Source organism: Acipenser ruthenus, chromosome 21, assembly GCF_902713425.1.
Source record: "Acipenser ruthenus chromosome 21, fAciRut3.2 maternal haplotype, whole genome shotgun sequence".
In the NCBI taxonomy this organism is placed as follows: Eukaryota; Metazoa; Chordata; class Actinopteri; order Acipenseriformes; family Acipenseridae; genus Acipenser; species Acipenser ruthenus.
The window spans coordinates 4901970-4925000 of NC_081209.1; the positions used below are offsets into that span (position 1 = coordinate 4901970).

General features: G+C 39.4%; 3 protein-coding genes across 4 annotated transcripts; 2 read left to right on the forward strand and 1 right to left on the reverse strand.

Annotated features, from left to right (window-relative positions):
* The first annotated feature begins 1165 nt into the window (after nt 1–1165).
* LOC117973263 (26S proteasome non-ATPase regulatory subunit 9-like) lies at nt 1166–3432 on the forward strand. The gene is made up of 6 exons (XM_034924966.2): nt 1166–1412; nt 1738–1840; nt 2125–2318; nt 2494–2595; nt 2848–2936; nt 3353–3432. Exons 1-6 carry the CDS (start codon nt 1287–1289, stop codon nt 3378–3380), a joined length of 642 nt encoding a protein of 213 aa, XP_034780857.2. The 5' UTR covers nt 1166–1286; the 3' UTR covers nt 3381–3432.
* A 446-nt stretch (nt 3433–3878) lies between these two features.
* On the reverse strand, nt 3879–10632 carry LOC117427663 (4-hydroxyphenylpyruvate dioxygenase-like). Its single transcript, XM_058994466.1, has 13 exons — nt 10516–10632; nt 9911–9937; nt 9519–9581; nt 8906–9010; nt 8737–8779; nt 8291–8373; nt 7753–7842; nt 7092–7195; nt 6452–6529; nt 5579–5813; nt 5119–5241; nt 4706–4822; nt 3879–4228 (listed from the first exon to the last, which is right to left on the reverse strand). Exons 1-13 carry the CDS (start codon nt 10516–10518, stop codon nt 4118–4120), a joined length of 1182 nt encoding a protein of 393 aa, XP_058850449.1. The 5' UTR covers nt 10519–10632; the 3' UTR covers nt 3879–4117.
* Nucleotides 10633–11847: 1215 nt separating this feature from the next.
* Nucleotides 11848–22288, forward strand: LOC117427624 (cilia- and flagella-associated protein 251-like). 2 transcript variants are annotated; one of them, XM_058994468.1, is made up of 21 exons: nt 11848–11920; nt 12430–12968; nt 13236–13376; nt 13630–13739; nt 14238–14346; nt 14572–14652; nt 15183–15260; nt 15584–15628; nt 16030–16232; nt 16646–16840; nt 17066–17316; nt 17559–17710; nt 17903–18076; nt 18427–18611; nt 19242–19356; nt 19571–19734; nt 20081–20171; nt 20442–20585; nt 20756–20984; nt 21358–21459; nt 21969–22288. In XM_058994468.1, exons 2-21 carry the CDS (start codon nt 12450–12452, stop codon nt 22106–22108), a joined length of 3228 nt encoding a protein of 1075 aa, XP_058850451.1. In that variant the 5' UTR covers nt 11848–11920; nt 12430–12449; the 3' UTR covers nt 22109–22288. The 2 variants fall into 2 exon arrangements, with proteins under 2 accessions (XP_058850451.1, XP_058850450.1); XM_058994467.1 differs by having other exon boundaries at nt 11863–11981.
* The last annotated feature ends 743 nt before the right edge of the window (nt 22289–23031 follow it).

Sequence of the window (23031 nt, forward strand, 5' to 3'; positions counted from 1 at the left end):
TCACCAGCCTCCAGTGTTTCCCTGACAGTCTATTATAGCTACAGCCTGAATGCCACTGGCTCCTACTTTTGCCCGACCAAGAAAATATAAAAAAACTAAAACAAAATTGGGGCTTTCTGTTAACTAACTATTAACAAAAATCAAAAGCAAGTGTATGTGGGTAGCTTTACAGGGTGGACAGCAATAAAACTAGTTTTTTTTTCTCTCTGGATCGCCTCCGGAATAGTGTCGGTCTGATCTGTAGGAGATAACCGTCCTTATTGTGATCCAATAAGATTTTCAAATCCTACAAAGAATTGGTGAAAAAAAGAGGTGAAACAAACACCAATTACAAATGTGAATGAAACCTCTAATTCCAGGTTCTTCTCATACCTGAGGACACAAAAGATACAAACATGATAACAATCTCCCCTTCAGGGTGCTATTGTTTCCCTTGTTTCTTTATTATCTTTAATTATAAAACACATAAATCTATGACAAACAATTTGATTATACAGTATATCCTTCAACATATTTAGTTTCTTTTTGTCTTTCTAATTTTACCAGAATGATGTCTATTTATTATTTGTTTTTACAATAAAAACCCTATTACATTATTATTATTATCTATATACAACGTTATACTTTGCAATACAACGTACAGGGAGAGTCAGTAGTAACCTAATAATTATCGGTTTGATTTTTTTGTTTTTATTTTTATTGTAGACTGTGTATTGTCAATTAGATATCTAATAGGAGGGTGTGTGGTCCAGTGGTTAAAGAAAAGGGCTTATAACCAGGAGGTCTTGTGTTCAAATCCCGGCTCCCTTACTGATTCACTGTGTGATCTTGAGCAAGTCACTTAACCTCCTTGTGCTCCGTCTTTCGGGGGAGACGTTGTTGTGACGAAGATGATACAGAGTTCACACACCCTCGTCTCTGTAACTCGCCTTGGGTAAAAGCGTCTGCTAAATAATAATTGATAAATATTACATGTATACATTTTATTAATTATTTCTAAAACAAATACAGATCTCTTAAGTTTTTGTTCTTGCGGTTGTATCAGCCTGCAAAATACAGTCCACGTCTGGGGGTGTCATCATTTCAGCTGGATTGGTATCTATACAGACAGCTACCCTTCCATTGTGACGAAAATCATCTTTTAAAGAAAAGGCCGTGAAAGTCCAGCACAGTAGGTGGCGCACAACATCCGCGTTTCGAGGTGACTAGTTAGTAGTTTGCCTCTTCTACTGATCCGTAGTTGTAGTCCAGTCAGTTTCAAAACGCCACTGCAACACAGCGAGAAGATGTCAGAGGGAAACAACAGCACAACAACGAGCTCTGCGATAACTATTGAGGACGTTCAAAACCTGGTCAAAAAGAAAGATGAAATAGAAGAACAAATTAAAGCTTACTATGACGTTCTGGAGGATGTAAGTGGTTTGTGCGGGCCGTGTTTTTGTAATAGGCGCACGGCATCAAGACGGTCCAGGCCAGAAAATGTACCAGTGCTACACCGTGAAAATGTTCTGTAATATTCCAGTTAATTCTGTGTAGTGCAAAACGTACTGGTGTTGTGTTTTACAGAGACTCGTGAACAGGGCCTATTTAGGGAAAAAAAACAACAACTTCATCATTTTAGATGTGGCAGAGTCTGAGAAAATACAGGTTCTGAAAATGTTATGATACAAACAAGTGTGTGGTTTCTAGTGCTATATATTGAAGCCATTTATCGATTTTTTTTTTTTTTTTTTGAAGCAAAAGGGTGTTGGCATGACTGGGCCATTAGTGGACGCAGAGGGCTTCCCACGAGGAGATATTGACGTCTACCAAGTGCGCAATGCCAGACATAACGTCGCGTGTATGTACAAAGTTATACTAATACAAACTGAAAGTGTTGATAAAGACTTTTAAAACCTGGCCACACCCACTGAATGTTGGGCAACACCACCAAAACACTAAACCGGCCAATATAAGCTAACATAAAGATAAGCGGTAGAGCAGAATGCCAACACAATGCCAAGATAAGCACATCACACCAGCATATTACACTAGTTCATGTTTAGCCATCTGCTCTGAAAACTATTTTGCAGTTAATGGCAGTGCCATTAACTGCAAAATAGTGTGTGTATGTGTGTGTTTTAGGTTTACAGAATGACCACAAGGAAATCATGCAGCAGATTGAAGAGGCGCTGTACCGGCTACACGCCTACGAGAGAGAGAAGCGTGAGAAGGACGAGACCCAGGCCAAAGCAGAGGCTCTGGAGCAGGACCTGCCTCTCCCCCATCCCTTCGCTAAAGTGGATGCTGTCACGCCGGGCTCCCCAGCCAGCATATCTGTAAGGACAGAAAACTCAAATCCATCTCTGATAAAAGTTCACTGGAAATACTGTATGCTCATTGTCATCCTAATTCCCCTCCTCCCCTTTACTTACAACTGAAGATTTCTCTGTTTCTTTTAGTAATTCTACATCCTTACTCTGTACTCAAACTGTGTTGCTTGATCTTTCCCAGGGATTACAAGTTGGAGATGAGATTTTTGAATTCGGCACTGTGAATTCTCTAAACTTTCAGAACCTACAGAACATTGCTTCAGTGGTGCAGCACAGCGAGGGGGTAAGTTAGCACACCCTAAAAGAGTCCTGAGAAACGTGAAATGTAAGGAGGAAGTCTAGTTGCAGGGTAGCAGCATTTCCATTATTCTTCTGCACAGTTTCTTGCTAGTTTAATACCATTAAAATGATTTTACTTAAATTGCTTACAAATAGGAACATTCTCTGCTTTTAAACATACTGGCAAGGGCTGTATGTAAGAGTCAATTATTTGATTGTTATCGAACATGTTTTTTTTTTGTTTTTTACCCACAAGAAACCCCTGAGTATAGCTGTGATCCGCAGTGGAAAGAAGGTACACTTGGGGCTCACGCCACAGCGATGGAGTGGAAGGGGTCTGCTTGGGTACGTATGGTCCCTGTACCCCATTTCTTTTTATACAGGGTTGCTTTGAATACGTATTTGGCAGTGCTTTGAAGGTAGGTGTGTGCATATAGAGGACTGTTCTGTGCAATGGCAACATTTGCTGTGTTATTACATAGCCCTTGAAAGCAAAGTCATTTCAATCGCTAGCCTGAGGATTCGCTTCATATTTCCTCTCGAGGCTGTTTCATTTTACCAAACCCTTTTGAATCTGTAGTTTTGTGTGATGTGTGATTCAAGTAGTTCTTCCTTCATTTGTGACCTGTGACAGATTCAAACTCTTGCCTCCCCCTTCAAAATGTTATCTGACACATGCTTTAACACCTGGACAAACTTAAGACCCCAAACCTGCGAGTGTTTCACACCCTTGTAATTAATGTTATTTTCTCTGTCCACAGCTGCAACATTCTCCCACTGCAGAGATAAATGCGATCGAGGCATCAAAACTGTAACATCAGTAAATGCTTTTCAAAACCTGGCACTGAACCTTTGTATTATTTTTCACCAAGGGAGCAGTTGGACTGGTTGAATTCAGTGGCTATGCTGTGATGTGGGAATGCTTGCTTCTGTTAAACCAGATGTACAGCTGTGCATTCTGACTGCTGATGCACTCTTTGATAAGAATGGAAACAACATTGCTGTTGCCAGGAGCCCTGGGCAGGGCTGCTACCTGTACAGGGAGCATGTCTGTAACTAACTAGTAAATCTCAAGAACCAAGTTCAGGACTGACTCGCGTCATGCTAGGTAACATTGTGCAAAAGAGCAATAAAAACACTGTTTTACACGTGAGCTTTGTAAATGACATGCGGCTTGTTGGATTTGATTCAATTGCGTTTGCTGTATTTTTTTGTAAGCAATTGTGTAACGAAGGAAGGCTGCTCACATTAACTTCTTATCTAGGAATTAAGAACATGTACCACCAATTTCTAATTTACATCTTTATTGAACATGCAATCTAAAACAGTACAGTTCCAATAACAAGGATTAGTGTATCAGTAATCTAGCAAGTAAGGTCTGCTACATTGGGGTAATCGAAGATAAACTTCATGGCCTATGTTTTCCCCTATTGGCAAATTGCAGCTAAATTGCTCCTCCATAATAAATGTATTACATGGGCAATATGAAAGCTAACAACGTTGTCAGGGGTTGGTTATGGGATGGTCTATATAGCCTCTGTGAGACTGTTCGCAGTCAGTATTGTGAGGTTTCCTCTTGCTTCCTGGTCTGCTTCAATAGCTTCAAACAAGGACTTGAAGTTCCCTGCTCCAAAGCCCTGCCATGAAGAGAAATCCTAACATTATTAGTGGGGGTGTTGGTATTATTTATTAAACAGTGACCAGCTTTAAATGACATTCTAATGACATTTTAAATGTTTTACTTTTTGATATTTTCCATGCTGAGTTCAGGAGCTGCTGTTCTGTTCTAGTTCCTTGCTCGAGACACGTGATTCGACACCCAGGTTAGAAGTAAGGGCCAGCGCCATCTAGAGCACAGCTATGTATTGTCAGCAATCCAAAGCAGAAACTTGATCCTTTGTATCTGTTCAATAGATGCTACTGGCTCTTACTTTAGCACTTGACCAGGAAATGATAAATAAGTGGCTTTGTATCATTTAACCATTAACAAGCACAGTATGCACAAGTCAGGAAGAGGTAGCTACTGTAGTTAACAACAGAAATTACTAATACTGACCAAAATGTCTCTATGTAAATCAGGTGGACATAAATAATACTATTTAAATAATAGTGACCTGGTGGTTGTTTCTCTGGATCACCTCCAGGAATAGTGTTGGTCTGTCCTGCACAGGTTTGGTGAAGATCTGGAGGAGATAACCTTCTTCATCAAAATCCACAAGGATTTTCAATTCCTACAACAGGACAAGGTGAAATAGACTCAATTTGTGAATCTGACAGAAACCTCTAATATTCTGGGGAGATTCAAGTTTCCCCATCACATAACAGAAATCCAGGCTTAGGTGACCTGCCAAAAAAAAAGAATACTTAACAGCTAAAATTATAGCTGAATAAAAATGGATTCCATGTTTTGTTTACATTGTGCATCAGAGTAGCTTGTGGGTTGTGATTTACAATTATTTATTCATTTACACAATATTTCAAATTGTTTTTTATTTTCCCTAAATGCTCAACGTCCTGTTCTGCCCACCTCCAGTATATCAAGATCCTCGTTGATTTTGGTTTTTGATCCTCGGAGCTGTGCCCTCAGCTGTTTATAGTATGTATCTGGAACTGTCATGAACTCCATCCCACGTTCCTTCAGGTTTCTAATCTGAAAATCAAATGTCATTTCAACTGCATAAACAGTACAGTATGTGGGAGTAAAACAGGTCTATCTGCAGGTATATTGTATTACTCTGAGCAAATTAGCGCTCGTTTAAAAATATATTATGCACCACACAAACTTCAAGAAAAGGGGCTTGGCAGATCTGAAAATATGAATATTTACAAAATCTAACACAGGAATGAGCTTACTTAGTGTATATTGTAAAAGGACGCTACCCCTGGCAGTGCCCTATTAGATTGTTTTGAGGTGTTGATATTGAACAGGCTTGTTTGTGGTTAGATATTTAATAATGTTTTCATGAATCCCAGAGGAACCCACTCACAGCTGTGATGATATCCGAGGTGTTCATTGCAATGTGCTGGACTCCTGGGCCTCCGTAGTATTCAACATACTCCTGGATCTGCGATTTCCTTTTCCCCATGGCGGGCTCGTTGATCGGCATCTTAATGGTCTCCTCGTGGTTGGCCACCACGATGGAACGGAGCGCGCTGAAGTCTGTGTGGAGCTGCTTGTCATCAACAGACCAGAAACGGTGGAAGAGCAGGTTCTTTTCATACCTGATGTCACAAATGAACGGCTCTTTGAATCCATTTATTCAGTAGGTGTGCCAAAAAGGAGTGAGTTGCTTAAAGCAGAATCCACATTTATAGTTTCACATGGTTTGCATCAATGATCTGCTGGAGCAGGTCAGACTCGTTTGATCTCTACATACCATTCAGCAGCTAACACATCTGCAGGGCCTCTCAGATCCCAGGGGAGTATTAACAAAACTAGCAGTGTCAGCCAGTACTTTTCCATTGGAGCAATAGGTAAAACTGGAATATTATAATAAATGTTTTGTGTCGGTGGATGATACTTTTTTCAAAGTCACAAAAAATAATAACGCGCCCCACTTCTTCTCAAAACGCCAATTGAAATGCAAAGATCTGTGTTTTTTAATGTGGAGAAGAGCAGTACATTCTTATAAGCATGAGAAAGTCAACTGCAGAATGACTTTGCAAAATCGCTTACCCACTCTCAACCACTCAACAGCATTCTCTCAGCCTTTTCCATCGTTTCAATGAAAATCAGAGGCTGATCATGAATCGAAAACAAATAACATATAGGTAGATGTATCAGGACAGCCAGTATCTGTGATGGTGATCTGTGCTATAACCCTAGAAGAGAGATTTTTTTGCGTTCTTTATTTCCTTACCAATCCACTACAGGGACCAGCTCAGTGTCTGGCTGGTTTCCCACCACATGGTCAATGAAATTCAGCTTCCCGCTCGGCCTGCAGGAAAAGGAAGATAGCTGACAGTTACAGAGTGGATTCAGAATATCCTGACATGATCACAACGGAGAGAACCAGAATGGATAAGAGCTAGGGCTGTGCAGAGGAATGCCCTTGTCTACGCGGTTATTGAGTACCAATCAATAACAATTTGACTGTGGTTTATATAATAAATAACCCTTTGTGATCAAACCAACTGAAACCACTCATGTTTTATCTGGGATTATTTGTCTTGGTTGTATTTTAGATCTGTTTATATAAAATCCTTTTGATTTCGGTTTTGCGCAGTTCATTTGAAGTGCGTCATCTCTGCCTTGAATTTTGGGATTGTACGCCAGGGCAACATTTCATGTCTAATTAAATCACTAAATCACTGTTCTTTCAAATATACTTCATTGAAATCATGTTGTAACTCATCAGTCACAGTTTGTATGTTTAATGCACGTCTGTGTATTTTTATATTAAAAATTTAAGGAGTACTGTAGGCATCTATACAGTAAAGGTACGTCACTTACACACAATGAAAACAGATCGAGTACAGAGCCCACGTGGAAACACTCACAGTGTGTCTAGTAGAGGATCCCGGAAAAGAGGAGCTTCAAACCCTGGTAGGAAAAGCCCTTTGTAATCCATCCTCTCCACAAGAGTGTGGGTCGTGTCTCCATACTGCAAGAGAAGACTCACACTCAGGACATAGAACAGAAATGCTCTGTGTCTCTGTACTGCAAGAGAAGTCTCACACTCAGGACATAGAACAGAAATGCACTGTGTCTCTACTGCAAGAGAAGACTCGCACTCAGGACATATAACAGAAATGCACTGTGTCTCTGTACTGCAAGAGAAGACTCACACTCAGGACAGAGAAAGCAACAACCACTGCAAAATCTTTTTTTTTTTTCTCGAGTCATTTACTTCAATATTGATCCTGTTGTCCATCACTTTCCAGTGCTTGTACTTACTGTCTGGATCACAGCTAGCTTCACTTTCCAGTGCTTGTACTTACTGTCTGGATCACAGCTAGCTTCACTTTCCAGTGCTTGTACTTCCTGTCTGGATCACAGCTAGCTTCACTTTCCCGTGCTTGTACTTACTGTCTGGATCACAGCTAGCTTCACTTTCCCGTGCTTGTACTTACTGTCTGGATCACAGCTAGCTTCACTTTCCAGTGCTTGTACTTACTGTCTGGATCACAGCTAGCTTCACTTTCCAGTGCTTGTACTTACTGTCTGGATCACAGCTAGCTTCACTTTCCCGTGCTTGTCTTCCTCTATAAAGGGTTCCTTCACAATCACAGCCCCTCGTTCTCTGGCTTTCTGTGTGGGCACCAAACGGCGCGATGATTTAGCACGGCTTTGCAAGCAACAGACATTATGTCACACTTTCTTTTTTTATCATTTGCTTTTTATTTTTCTCGTCAATAAAAAAAAATGTCCAATTCTAACGATGCCTGGCAGCTGCTAACCCCTCACTGCTTGGTAAAGGGTGTTACCAGGACACTGACCCCTGGTGGCGTTCGCCTGCATGACTTTGGGGTTCGTTTGATCACAGCAGGATTTTATTGAAGCAATTTACATGCGTTTAGCTGTAATCCCAGGATACCCCACTGATGAGTGGTGGATGCAGTCCACCCATTCATTTCCAGTGCTGTCAAATGCACCAATACAATCCATACAGCAGTGCAGGGTATAGGCTGGCCACGTAGACCCCTTTCATACATACAGCTTCCTATATTTAATGACATTACATTTCTAGTTCTAGTACCTGGACCAGAAAGTCACAGTCCTTCACAGTAAATGCAACATCTTTCACACCATCCCCGTGTGTCACTAAGTGTGCTCCCATTTCTAAACAAAAGCAAAAAAAGAAGTAAGGCATAAAGTCACAAGAAAAGCTGTTAGTAAAACACTGTGTTAAATGCATGTCTTGATGCAAACTACATGCTGAGCTCATGGAGCAATGCAACGACAAAATAAGAAAATACAAGAGATAAATTGCCCTTATTCGCTGATACTTTTGTGTAGCATTCTGTGTTGCAAGGCAACTTCAAAAGCCATCATTTGATATGTGCTATGCGTTAGTTACATGTTCTATAGGTAATATATAAAGAATATAGATCATTTTGAAATGATCGGTATTACAGGAATAAAAAAAAATACCCTTGTAGAACTGGAAATGCATTATTAGATGTGTGCTACATTTCTCTTTACCTTCATTTCCTGGATTTAGTGGTGATGAAAAAACAAAAATGATCTGGAATAAATAACGAAGAGCAATCAAAAAAGGTTTTGCAACAGTTTTATTTGTATTTTTTTTTTTTTTTTGCAATACACTACTGTGCACCACTGGCTCTTAATAGATGATGAAAGGAGATCCTACCTTGTCCTGCTTCACCACGTGACACACCACCTCCCTGCTGCCCGTTTCCAGACCCTTATACCCCACGGGCTCGAAGCCCATCTTGTTACAGTAGAAAGAAGCGGCCTGGGGAACACAGTTACCCACAAACCGTTATGAATGCGCAGCCCAAGCGGGTCACTGCAAGCCTTTCTCCGTCCTGTCATTTCCACAATCTTATACCGCCAACCTAAACACAGCCTTAATGGGGAAATCTCTTTCTTAATAATAATAATAATAATAATAATAATAATAATAATAATAATAATAATAATAATTGTGTATACATAGCACATCCTTTCCGAACAAAGAATAGATTTAGCTAATTAACCTAATTAACACTTTTTAACATGCTTAAGCACATCAAAGTGCATTATGAGTGTATTTATAATTATAAACACTGTATAATGTTATCACAGCGGTGTAGTTTTAATTAAATGCTGTCTGTGTTCAATCCCTCCCCTCTCGTAGCCAATGGAAGCCTTTCTCTGGAATGTGCCTACAACTCGTTGCCTCCCCTATCATCCCCTCAAAAAAACATCTTAAATTATGCACCAAAAAAAACCCAAAAACACATGATCAATCCAGGGTTTACCTGTTTAGCATTGCCGACCCAGAATGTAAGATGGTCAAAGCAGACGAACCCCCCTCGTTCATGCTGTAACAAACATCAGCATTTCAGAATGAAACATCAGTGATGAAATGTACAGGTAACAGCCTGTGAAACACCGAACTCTGGCAACACAGACGGAATCCAGCGATTATCAATCCGGATTCAAAACTAAAAATATAAACTTTTGTTTTTTGACAGCTGAAAATGTTTACGTTTTAATTCAAATACATACGCCATAGTAATTGTATATATATATATATATATATATATATATATATATATATATATATATATATATATATATATATATATATATATATATATACGTTGTGCTATGGAAACTGTGTGATTATTATAATATAGCATGTACTTACCTTTTCTCCTTTGCTGGTGTAAGTAGTCTAAAATAAAATAAAAACATCAATAAACGAATGGAGCTGCAGAAAGTTGTTTTCGGGAGGGGAGGCTGCGCGTCTCATGGACTCTGATAAGCAGTTCCCGTTTTAAGCAGGCGCACCTTATGTTGCACAATTTAAAACCGGTTTAAGTATACAGACACGCTGCATATGTTTATTTCTTAACAATTTGTGGATAGTGTAGTGAATGTACATTTTGGTACAAGTCTCAATATAACGTCCCGTTCCCCTTTCTCCACATGGAAGACCGATAGAATGGACATATTGATTTTTCTTCGGCCCTAATTTTGAACTAATGGCAGCACTTTTTCGGGGGTTACTTTCTAGAAATTTGTACTGGTAATAAGTAACCCCAAAAGGGCTGCTGCCAGGAGATTTTCTACTGGATCGTGTCGCTCCAAACTCTATTACATAGAAGTGTTAAAATGCTACAGTGCTGTTCTGGTGGTCCTATGCAGATATGCTCTATTACGTCCCTGCTATAGTTCACAAACTGCACGAACCACCAAAAAGTGAATGCAGTAAAAATTACAAATCAAATGAATGTATAACGGGTGCCTTACCATGCTGAGGAGAGTAGGATCCTTCTGCCGCTTTAGTTAGTAGAGCCTGAGTTCTGGTAATAAAGTGACTGGAGAAGACCCGCCTCTTTTCATGACTGGAATAAAGCGGGGCTGTGAATGGTTTTGCATATATTATGGACTGTATCTTGATGACCAATATTACCTTATTTGAAACAGTTTAGACCAGGTATTACCAGGTAATATTACGTGTCTTGCATTTTAAAAGTCTTATTTCTCCATCCTTTAAAAAAAAAATCTGCACACGTATCATTAAGAACGACTGAAGTAATTCAAATATATCCTAATAGTGTATCAGCTGGCATATTTACTGTTAAATGAATATGAATCAACCCGTAAGGATACCTTCAACAATATGTGAGAGATCTGAAGAGGTGATGCTCATTAACTGTGATAAACATAGCTGTCAAGAGTCTAAGACCTCAAAAGTCTCTTCTTCAAATGGGGTTGTTTTGCAATCTAAATTTGGATAAGCACACGTAGGCAGTAACACACCTGTATTTAAATTCCCATTATAATTTTCATTCAAACCTGTGGCAGGTTCAAGTATGAAGTACCATATGCTTTTTGAAATACAAATGCTTTTAATGAACATAACCAAATAATGTTAAAATGATGGTCCATTTATATGTATTATTATTATTATTATTATTATTATTATTATTATTATTATTATTATTATTATTATTATTATTATTATTATTATTATTATTATGTAGACTCCCTGCGTTATTGTAATTTAAGGCATATATATATTAATCTTAAATGTATCGATTCATTTGAAAGCTTCCACCCTGATATCACTATCAGCGGTTCTTGCTTCTTGAAAGGGCCGTGTGTGTTAATATCCAATGGAAAACCAGGAGCTGGGAAACTCCTCTTCTCAAGCACAACATGTGGGACCACTCAAGGTCTCTGAAGTCTTTGAACACGTTGCCACCGGGCAGGCGTGAACAGGCATTTTTGAAAACTTTCAGCAACTTTGTTATATATTTCAACTTCAACATAAAACACATTTAATAACACAAAAAAATATGATGAATCTTTACATTTGCGTAACTTAACCCACGATAAGGGTAGAGCAGGTGGATCTGAATTAACTTCAGTCATGAACTAAGTTTAACCCTCCTTTATTACTTTAATTAAAATGCATTCGTGCCAATGAGAAAGTTTCTGTTGGCAGAATTAAACCTGTTGACAATAAACCACAGAACAGTCATCACATTGTTCGGAGCATCACATCGCCCTCTAGCGCCCGTTTGTGTTCACGTGTTTGAAATAATGTTGGCACAGATATCCCGGCAACCTTTGCTAAGCGTATCTAAGCAACGGAACGCTGTTTATCTGAAACGTTGACCGGGGATTTAGTCTTCAGACGTGTTATAAAGTGAATAACATTTATTATTATTATTTTTTAATGTTTCCAGGATTGTGCGTGGCTTGAGTAGGTGAGAATACAAATGCATGCTTGTGGATGCAACTTCTTTATTAGGAATTGCACGGTGTATGCGTGATTAATGTTAACACACGACGTTAGAACTGTGTCGTGCCTGTGTTTGTTTACCCGCATCAGCATCATTAATATGAGAGGTTATGCAGTACAGTATAGGGAGAACTACAGCAACTATTTTTTTTTTTGCCAAAACCAAGCCAGTTATATTACGAACTTTTACAAATAAGGGCTACCGTTACTGTTTAATCCAGTCCATTGAACTGGCAGCATTCTAGATAGAATTAAAAAAAATAAAAGCCTTGAGTTGGGTTTTGACTGCAGTAATTGAGATCCTTTTTGCTGTTTTGATTTCACGACATGCTTGTATTGGATTGTTGTTGCTGATCTAAAGCAGGTCTAGCTGAGTATGAACTTAACCACACTGTGTCATCATTTCGTTTTAGATTATTGACACCATTGCAACATGTCTGATGCTTCAGAAAGCATGGTTATCGAGCCCCCAGCAGAGGAGATAAAGCAGGCACCTCAAACAGAGGCTGATACTGAGGCAGAACAGCTCAGCAAGGAGGATAAAGGGGAGAGACCAGCGTCTGCAGAAGATCCCAGAAAACTAGAACCACACTCCAGGCCAGACAGTGGACACTTACACCATGATGAGGGTCAAACGGCTGGTGAGAAAGTCGAGGAAGAGCCGGAGAAACCAGTAGAAGAACAAGAAACCAGTCATGACAAACACCAGGGTGGACAGGAAGAAGAGGACCAAGAAAGCCAAGAGATGGGCCAGGAAGCTGCAGAATTGCCCAGGGGGGACCTGGCCCTGGGGAGTGGAGAGTCCAGTCTCAGGGAGTCTGAAGGTGGAGAAGGAAAGGCTAAGCACTCACCTCCTGGAGGAGACCCACTAGAAGACTCGCTGGTTTACACGGCCACTCCCAGGACACTGTTTGAAGAGAAAGAGGAGCCTCTGGTCAAAGCTCACCCACTGGTAAGAATGGTTCATGTATTACCTGTGAAATATAAGACCCTATTTCCAAGTTTTAAACTTGGAAGTTTGATAACTGTTTTACAGCTAACAGTCCAGAGCAGTTTCATGAATATCGAACTGTATTTTATTCATAAAAGCAGTACGTGGGAAAGATCTTTTTTCTAAGGTTGCTGTTTATCTGCCCAGTTTACATATTCATATAAATTGTATCATGTTGCTTTGCTTGAGTCAAATTTCCACCAGATAATAGCAAACTATTCATTTTAGAATCTAGAGTGGGTATTTGGAATCAACCAAAATCTCCCTGTGTTCAGTCTGCAAGATGAAGGCAGGATTGTGATCCTGTATGGAAGTTCTCACACTGTGGTGATGTATGACTATACCAACAACACCCAGCACATTCTCCAGGTAAGCCCTCCCCTAATTAGCTACAACGTTTTGGCTTCCCTCTTCTTCAGGTCGCATGCTATTGTATTGGACCCTGCTGAAGAACAAAGTTCTGCAATGAAATGGTTGGAATTAGACAACCCCAGAGATATACATGATGTTAAGGACACGTATTATAGAAATGTGTGCATGCTACGTGATCGTTAAGAGTACTGTGGGTTTGTTGGCTGTGCATTGTTAAATTAAAAGTGGATGCTGTCATGTCTTCCCCTAGGGTCACTGTAGTACTATTTCATGTCTCTGCGTCAGTGAAGACAGGAGATGGGTAGCTTCAGCAGATAAAGGTCCAGAGAGTTTGGTGATAATATGGGACTCCTACTCAGGGTAAGACATGTCATTTTTATTTTATTCCTATATGGGAACATATGTACAGCTATGGCCAAAGGTTTTGCATCACCGAGAATTTTAGGATTGAGACATAATTAAAAAATAAATAAATAAATTATATATAATGAACATAATTTAGATCTTTTATGTAATCAAAGAAACTACAAAATGATATTGCAAAAGTCTACCGATACTAATAGTAGTACAGTATTTCATGTTAGATTTCGAAATGTCACGTTTTTTCGTTAAGTATATGGAAAACTACAAAGCGGTAATTCAATATGTTAACGTAACATTATTCAGCAGGCTTCATTCGACTTTATGAAGCAAAATGAGTTCATTCTATAGGGTGATGCAAAACTTTTGGCCATTTTCTCTTTTTGTATTATTATCTTGTACAATATACAAATTCAAAAAGAGCAGTTACTGCTACAAGATCAGATCATTTACTCTGTTCTTAAAATAAAACGGTCTAAAAAAAAGGTTTGTTTGCAGGATTCCAGTTCAGACCCTGTTTCACTGTCACCCAGAAGGAGGGGTATTAGCCATGGCAATGACTCCAGATGCCAAATATGTTGCAACAATTGGTGCAGAAGCCGCTCAGGTACCGAGGGATGGGTTCATGTTCTTTAATCGACCAGGCATGGCAGCTGTGCTGTGCTGTTGAGATCCATATCAATTTCTACATGGAAAATGCAAACATAATGCAGCCATTATGTGCACCAGTTTCAGACCATTTAATACACATTGATTTAACCTCAATGTTTTAATGTGTAAATAGCCAAGGGGAATGTCCTAGATGACGAAGACCAATGTGCTCTTTTCACAGAGAGTCTGCATTTGGGACTGGTCTTCACAAAGGGAAGATCCTGTCTGTACAGCAGAACTGAGTGCTGCATATGGGGTGCAGGTAAAGATGTTTGTATATCACAGGACCACATGATCCGTAAAAAAAACAAACATTAAAAACAATTACATTTGTCTTTATGTTTAAATTGTACAGATCTAATTCGTAGAACAACATGTTCTTAGATCTATATATCTATCTGTCTCTCTATCAATCTATCTATATTAATTAGGAGGCACTCATTAAAATGAGCACTACATATAATGAAATGTGAATTATAGCTTTGTTTGTACACTATAATAGGACAGAAATGCTTTCAAACCATTTATTTCTAACTTTTCTAGTTTTCTAAAAACTATTCCAATACACTTACATAAGAGAGAGGAGGCCGTACGGCCCGTCTAAGCTTGTCCGGTTCCCAGTAGCTGATTGATCTCAGAATGATGTCAAGTTGGGTCTTGAAGGATCCAAGTGATTCTGCCTCAACGCCATGACTAGGCAGCCCATTCCATACCCTCCCCGCTCTCTGAGTGAAGCAGTGTCTCCTTCCCTGTGTCATACGTTTTACACTTGTGATTGTCATTTTGTTTTAGGATTACATCTTGTTTAATCCGAGTGATTGCACACAGCTTGTCAGCAACAGTGAAAGCCAGGTTGTGTTCTACTCCTGGGTACGTTGTCTTCCTTCAGTGTTTTCTTATGTATTGTCAGTCAATAATTTCTTTAGATTTGTAGGGATAATTCTAACCTGATTTACATGTTAGTAGTGGCTGGTACACAGATGTAAATGTGGGTTATTAAGCATGTCTTAAACACTGGAACTATTGTTTTGAGATCCTGTAAAATGTACTTGTTGTCTTTCTGTTCAGTTGGTAAATGGGGTTATACAGATGCTTATCTGTAATCGTAACATATAAAATACTCCCAGTATTATCTCAAATACTGTACACATTGTGTATCTGGTTCTCTTTATAATCCGTATGTTTTTCTGCAGAACAATGAGAAGCTGGAATACACAGTGCCACAAGTTACAGAGAAGGTGAGTGCACCTTTGCCTTGCTATTATTGCAAAATCAAGTATTACCAATTACCAGAAATATTCACCCCGCTCATCCCCACTTTCTGTCTGTAAAGCATATACACTATATAATGAAGAAGAAAAGTCATTGATAAAACTAATAACTCACTGTGTTAATAATTAGCTACAACGTTTAGACTCCCTATATATATAGAAATATATATATATTTACAAGGCAACGATTGACAGTTAATAACAAAACTTCAAGTCACCAGCTGTTCTGTTTAACGTTTATTTACCTCACAAGGATGTCACACAAAACCAGGAACAAATGACTCTGTAATCCAGTAGAGCTGGCTAAGCATGGCTTTAGAGCAACGTTTGATATCAATTAACTCTGATTATTGCTTCTTCCCCAACAGTCATTTAACAAGGTTGTGGGATCCTTCAGCCAGACGGTTTTCCATTTCCGAGCTTCTCGGGCACTCACAGGCACCTCTCTGGGGAACCTGGTGGTCTGGGACAGGATCCGCATCCCCACCCTCCTCAAACCACATAACAAGCAGGCCAAGAAAATGATGCATGTGCAGAAGGACAGCATTACAGTGCTAACTGTGACCGATAGGTACATGCACACCAAATCAAACAAGCGTGCAGTCAACCCCTTTACCTCATCCACTTCATCCTGTGCGTCTCCCTGCAATGCAATTCATGTTTCCAAAACTGCACATGGGGGAAGAGCCTGATGTGTGAAAAACAGCGTGTCACGCACACACCTAACATGTTGTTTCTTACCATTTAAACTACATTACATTATACACATGTGTGCAGTCTATAGATTTCTCACTGTAGAATTATTATGGTCGTAGACAGACAACAGAGAATAGGTTTTTTTTACACAACAAATGTTGGTTTATAAAAAGAGATCTATATTAAAATAAAGATTTTTACAAAACTTTACGTCGGAAAGGAAATGTCATTCTTACCTTTGAAATGAATCTTTAATGAACTAGCTTTTGTTGTACTTTTTTCTTTCAGCTATATAGTGACAGGTGACAGTAAAGGACATGTTAAGTTTTTCAGTGACCAGCTGCTACTTTTAACCTGGTACAACCACTTCAATTTGGATCCAGTTAGATCCATTTCCTTTGCTAAAGAACTGCCATCTCTAGCAAGGGGGGAAACAGCATACCCATCAGACTGCACTATCAAAGCTGACAAGCTTATTATCAGGTAAGTTAATATCGCTTTAATACGCACCACTGCAGAGCTGAAAGCTTACTGAATATCTTATGATTCAGTGTTTTACGGAAGAACCATTTCCTTTAGTTGTTTGGGAATATATTTTTACATTGTAGGGCCCCGTACCTTAATTGCAACAAAATAGTAATTTGATGTTTAGAATCCAAACGGCAGGCACATGGCAATTACTGCTGTTCCTGATTTTGTGTCACACAGAAACTTTGTGATATCTGCTACGGATGCAGTAGTACTTCATGTGGCTGCAGAAGCAACCCAGGTGAATACCTTGGTCCAGGAGCACTGCAAGCCACTGCATGCTGTAGCCTGTCACCCAGCCCAGCCTGTTATCTGCATGGGAAGCTACTGCGGAGTCCTCAAGGTGTGGGACTATCAGTGCAAGAAATACATCTGCAGCAGAATCTTTGAGAAGGAAAATGAAATCAATTGCCTGACGTACGATCCAAAAGGTACATCTTGCAGATTTCAATCAAAGGTTGTGTAAAAGCAAAATGTCTGCGTGTAAATGAATCGGCATAACTTGTCAATCAATGCTGTTACCTTATTATCAACTTTTACACTTCAACTTAAATGGGCAAAAACTCAACATATTGGAATATTTGATTGAACCCTGACCTTTACTATCCAGCATAAAACAACACACTGCCGGAATGCTGTCAAAGTTTTGTGTTTTTTTGGGGGGGTTTTTTAGGCTTACTAATAGGGGTTGGTTTCGCCAGTGGTGCCGTTTACATCCTTGATGCCCTATCCCTGAACAATGTGTGCAGTGAGCCCTTCGGATATGCTAAAGACACCATCACCCATATCACCTTCTCCAGTGATTCAAAATACCTTGCCACTGCTGTGAGTATACCATTGAGCAGTGCTGGTTTGTGGTTTGTTGAATGACTGTAATATCTCACTGATCGTAGATGTTCACCTGTTTTGGTTCAAGAACAGATTTCAAAAGTGCCTTTTTAGCCATAACATCTTGGTGTTGACTTTGTACTCTACTTTGAAACAAACGGGTGAAAGTTAATATATTTCTCGTTACAGGATGCAGAATTTACAATCACGGTTTTTAATCTTGTTTCTAAAAACGGTGAGAAAAGCTGGCAGTACCTGGGGAGGCAGCGTGCTCACTATAAACCAATCCAGGATATCATGTTTGGGATTAACCTGGACAGTAAAATGCCAAGGCTGCTGTCTCTTGGCATGGACAGAGTGCTGGTAAGGAACTTGAATGAAATACCTGTATGAATTTGTTTGACAGTCCTGTAACGTGGGCAGCCACCTCAGTGGGTTTCATGACTCGCATTTCTTTTTTTCTTTACCCATTTTATGAATCACAGTTTATTAAAGTGTGGATACCTGGTAGGAGCTGTTGGTTTTACATGGTTGGTTAAGGGAAATAGCCAAGCTAAGTGCTGGCAGGCAAAACATAATGTTTATTAATCATGCAACTACATTTAGCCCATTATAATCTGCAAGAACTTGAGCGATTTGAATGGGGAATGGGAAGCATATGGCACTACCTATTCAGTCTTGAAGATGACATTTCTGGAACCTGAAATCCACAGGTAGAGTATGACCTCAGTGACAGCAGTAAGGACGACCTGCGGATCGTGGCCAGTGATCACATTGAACAGAGCGCTGTAGCCAAATGCATGACCTGGTACCCACCCGTCACCAAAGAGAGCTTCATCCTCACAGCCAATGACCAGTTCAAGATGAAACTCTATAACTCTACCACAAAAATGTGCAGGTGAATTGAAAGGGGATTATGAGGGATAAGGAAGCATCATAGAACTGTTTTTTATTGGGTGTTGATATTTTTATCTTAAATAAAATGTTCAGTTTTCGGGGAGCTACTGAGGTTTTGCATGTATTCTGAAGCATATTCTTTGCAAGCAGATAATTGTCAGGTATTTAACATCAGCACTCAGGTAGTAATCTTTCCTCACTTGTAATATTCTTTGCTTTATCGATTTCAAACCATCACTTGTTTTCTATATTTACAGTTAGCATAGTGTGGTAAAGAGGCCCTTAAAACAGTTGACCCAGCCACAAGAACTGCAGTTAACAAATCACAAAACACAGGAACAAACCAAAGTTTCAAACAAAACACTTCTAAATACACACAGGTCTCTCCACACATGCAGACAATAAACATTTCAACCTGCTTTTATACACCTGCCTGCCTAACTACAGGCAGGTGTCCCTCATTCTATTAGAGCCTGGCTCTAATTACAAACCCCAGGGCATTGTGGGTGATGTAGTCCTCTCTCACACCACTGGACTACATTTGTCCTCTCTCCTCCCCCTACTCTGCTGCAATACAGATATCTTTATAACATAAGTTTTAATCCAGGTTTGATTTTGGTTTTCGTTACAGAAAGACACTCCTGGGACCAACATATGGGTCTCCTTTAAAGAAGATAGCTTTGCTCCCTGTTGTATGTAGTAATGATCTTAAAACCAGCTATCTTGCATACATTACAGAAGACCAGGTAAAACAGCAAATTCTGATTTCCGATTCTCATTTCCAAGGGAATCCTTTTAATATATATATGTGTATATTACTTGGGACATACAAGACCGAATATTAAATTCAGTAACTGATCAGTTATTTAAAAACTACAACAATAAAACAGACTGCACGGTGCTTGTAAGTGCTTGTATGTGTTTGTAAGTTTGTAAAGGTACAGTCTTTACATCCTGAAGGTTGGCCTCCAGATCCTGCCCGTGGATGGGAACCCCCATAAGTCTTCAGCCGTTGTCTGTCACCCCGAGGGGGTCTCCTCATTCGCCTGCTCCTATGATGGGAAGTATGTGTTCACTGCGGGAGGAGGCGACTTCACAGTGTTCAGCTGGGAGACTAACATGAAGTGAGTCAACTTGAGGGTCGCATTAAAGCACAAAAGAACAATTTGTGCCACTTACTCGATCTGCCAGATGCAAGCGTCAAGGGATTTTAAATCAGTGAAAAATGGCAATGTCCATTTGTAGTTCTGCTAGTTACAAACTGGTGTATACGCTGGACGATCGGAGGAAGCTGGTAATGAAAATCAAGTCTGATTAAAACCAGATTATGTGTATCACTAATCAGATATAGACACAATAATTTTTTTTTTCTGTGTTTAAAAACATCTTCCTGAAAACACTATTGATCCACTGGTGACTTTCTGCTATTGATTGTGTTTTATTACCTCCTGTGTTTGTTTTTAACCGCAGTGCCCTCGAAGCTGCAGCGTGCCTCGGAGGAAAAGACCTGGTCCCTTTCTATAGTCTGCTGGAAGGGGGGAGAGATGGAGAGCTGTTTAGGGTAGGGGGACACGATGTCAGCAAAGCATGCATAAAACAGCCTCGCAGAGGTTACATTTCAGGACCATTTTATGTTGGCATTCTATGTTAAAAAACTGCTTTTCATTTTACATTTTACTTTTTACATTTCTGCTTTTGTCTACGATATAAGCTTGTGCAGACTTGATTGCACACCTTAAAACAGTACTGGACAGCTTTGTTTGGAATCAAATGTACTTGCTGAAAGTTCTGTTTCAACATTTGATGTAGCCTTGTGTTTTTTTTCCTATAGGAGCTTGAAGACTATTTTTATTATTGCCAGTTGCGAACTCAAGGTATTGACACCATGGAAACCAGGCAGGTATCAACAAAAATCCCCCTGACTGAGACCCCCTTTGTGATGCGGGCGCTGGGGTTCTACCCAACCGAGCAGGAGGCAAGTCTATATAACGAGATTCAAATACCATCACTGTAACAAATCACATCAGAATGGGGAAGAATCAGCCACTTTAGAAGCGATTGTAGGTACAGTTGTATGTTCAGAGTAAAAGCATTATCTAAACGCATTTCCATTTTACAGACTATAAGTGTCTTTTTATTCCGCAGGTTGAAGATATGCTCAATGAAGTCAAATTCAGTAAATATGTGGACACTGGAAAGTATGTGATAGATATCGATTTAGCGGATTTGTTAAAGCTTTATATAAACCACCGACCAGCTTTCGGCATTTCAGCATACGAACTGCAGCATGCATTTGAGGTTTTGGGCTTGCAAAACGAGAACTGCGGGAATGCACTGAACCGAGGGGAACTACTGCAACTGCTGCAGAGCACAGGTAAGCCAGGCACTTCTCAAATAAAAGACATTAAGAAATCTCCTCAAGAATAGCATCTAGTGGCTGTGGTAACCAGCAGAGAATAGAGAAACAGGCAGTAAGTGTTGCTTGTCGCCTATGTCACTTTCCATGGTCTCAAGCCCATATCTGGTCCAGGTATAGCCAGATGACCACCGTTTGGCCAAAATATGTTATTTTTAAGACAGCCTTGAAAAAATGACCACATAAGATATTACAAGTCAAGGATTGAAACATTTTTGCTAATGTCGTCTTTTTTTTTTTTAAGGTATGGATGTCAATGCAAACAAGCTACAGTGTTTGGTTGTAATGGGGTGTATCTGTCTTGATCATGCATGTCCTTGCTTTTTGTTAGGGGAGCATATGACAGAGGAAGAGCTGGCAGAGTATTTTTCAACACTGTTGGGTTTAAATCCCGAAGGAGGAAGGTCAGAGCTGGGGAATTATGATTCAGCAGGTACAGTAAACAAGCCTACAGCTGCTGTAACTTGAGCCATTCACACACCTGCAAAGCGAATGTCTAATGCACACAAAATCAATACAGACATCCTCTTAAAGGCACCACTAGCATTTCTATCACCTGTTGGGCTGGACTCCGCATCACCCCAGTGATGTACTGTAAGCATATGAATCAAAACTCATTTCGACAAGCCTTTTTTTTTTGTATTACTAAAGGTTTTTAACTGGCAATGGGGAGTGCTGTGACTACAGTGTTGCAGTACAGACAAACACCCTGAAACTGATCAGTGCTTTGTTTGCTGCTCTACATGGACCTGACCTTTATCTAAGAAAAAAACAAACCAAAAGTTACATTGTGGAAGTTTTATATGGGTGATATTTCACAGATTCAGTACAGCCATGACAGTCTGTTTCTTAATTCAAATAAACGTGTATTATTATTATTATTATTATTATTATTATTATTATTATTATTATTAATAATGTTCTGCTTTGTCTGTTTGACAGGTTCAAAACATTTGTTGGAGAATGCTATTCCAGAGGAAATAACTGCAGAGATGTTTACTGTTGATATTTTGGGTTTGCCTACATTTATTCTTGGGCCTGAACCTTCTGAAGAACAGCTGACAGCTCAGGAGTCCGAATGATCATAGCTGGCAAGATCATGTCACTGTCTCCTGTAATAAATACACACAGACAGGGATGGGAGGGGATGTGGAGCCCCTGTGTAATTGCACTGTTTTATAATTCCTGTGGTGTAGCCCTGCACTGCTTGAATACTCCATGCTATATTTTATACCACAGCAATAAAAACAACTTTAATGAAATCCCTGTTCAGATCTTTCAGAATTTTAGTTTTTCTTTAAATGGGTTCTAAATGATCTGGTTTCAGTAGAATACAGATTGTTACCTTAGGTAGGGTGGTCCAAGATCAGGGCTCATCTTCCTGTGAAACCAGCCATATCCTATACATGTTGTGTGCATGCTTTTGTTGTTACCGTGTTGGGCATGGTCAAGTCTCCTGTCGCTTTCCTGCAGCGCTGCTAATACAGTATTGGCCCAGTGGGGAACTCTGTCTTGTTATACATTTGATGAAGAATGGTCTCAACCTCACATTTATGAAAACAAATCTCAAGTATAGCCTTGTTCTTTACTAATACAGTAATCTGGGTTTTAATGGCCGGGAGAGATGTTTTATATTGAGGGTACAAGTTTACACACATTGTAAAGGATACTATTGTGTATGTGTTAGCGTGATAAAACACCAACCTTAATTACATGTTATACACTACTTTTCAAAAGCTGAATGTTTTGCATTGAACTCACAACATACCTTTTTTAGGTAATACTTTTTCAAAAAATTAAATATATGCACCTTTTAGGATCATTTTAAATGAATGTAGGCTAATAGATACATTGAAACAAAAATATTTACAATAATTACAATTCTACATAAAAGATGTAAGAATTATATACTTTGTTTTCATATGAGGAATGAGAGACAAGTTAGAACAGATCATTTTTACAATCCTGAACTAAAACGGTTCAGGATGTTCTCATACGATTCAAT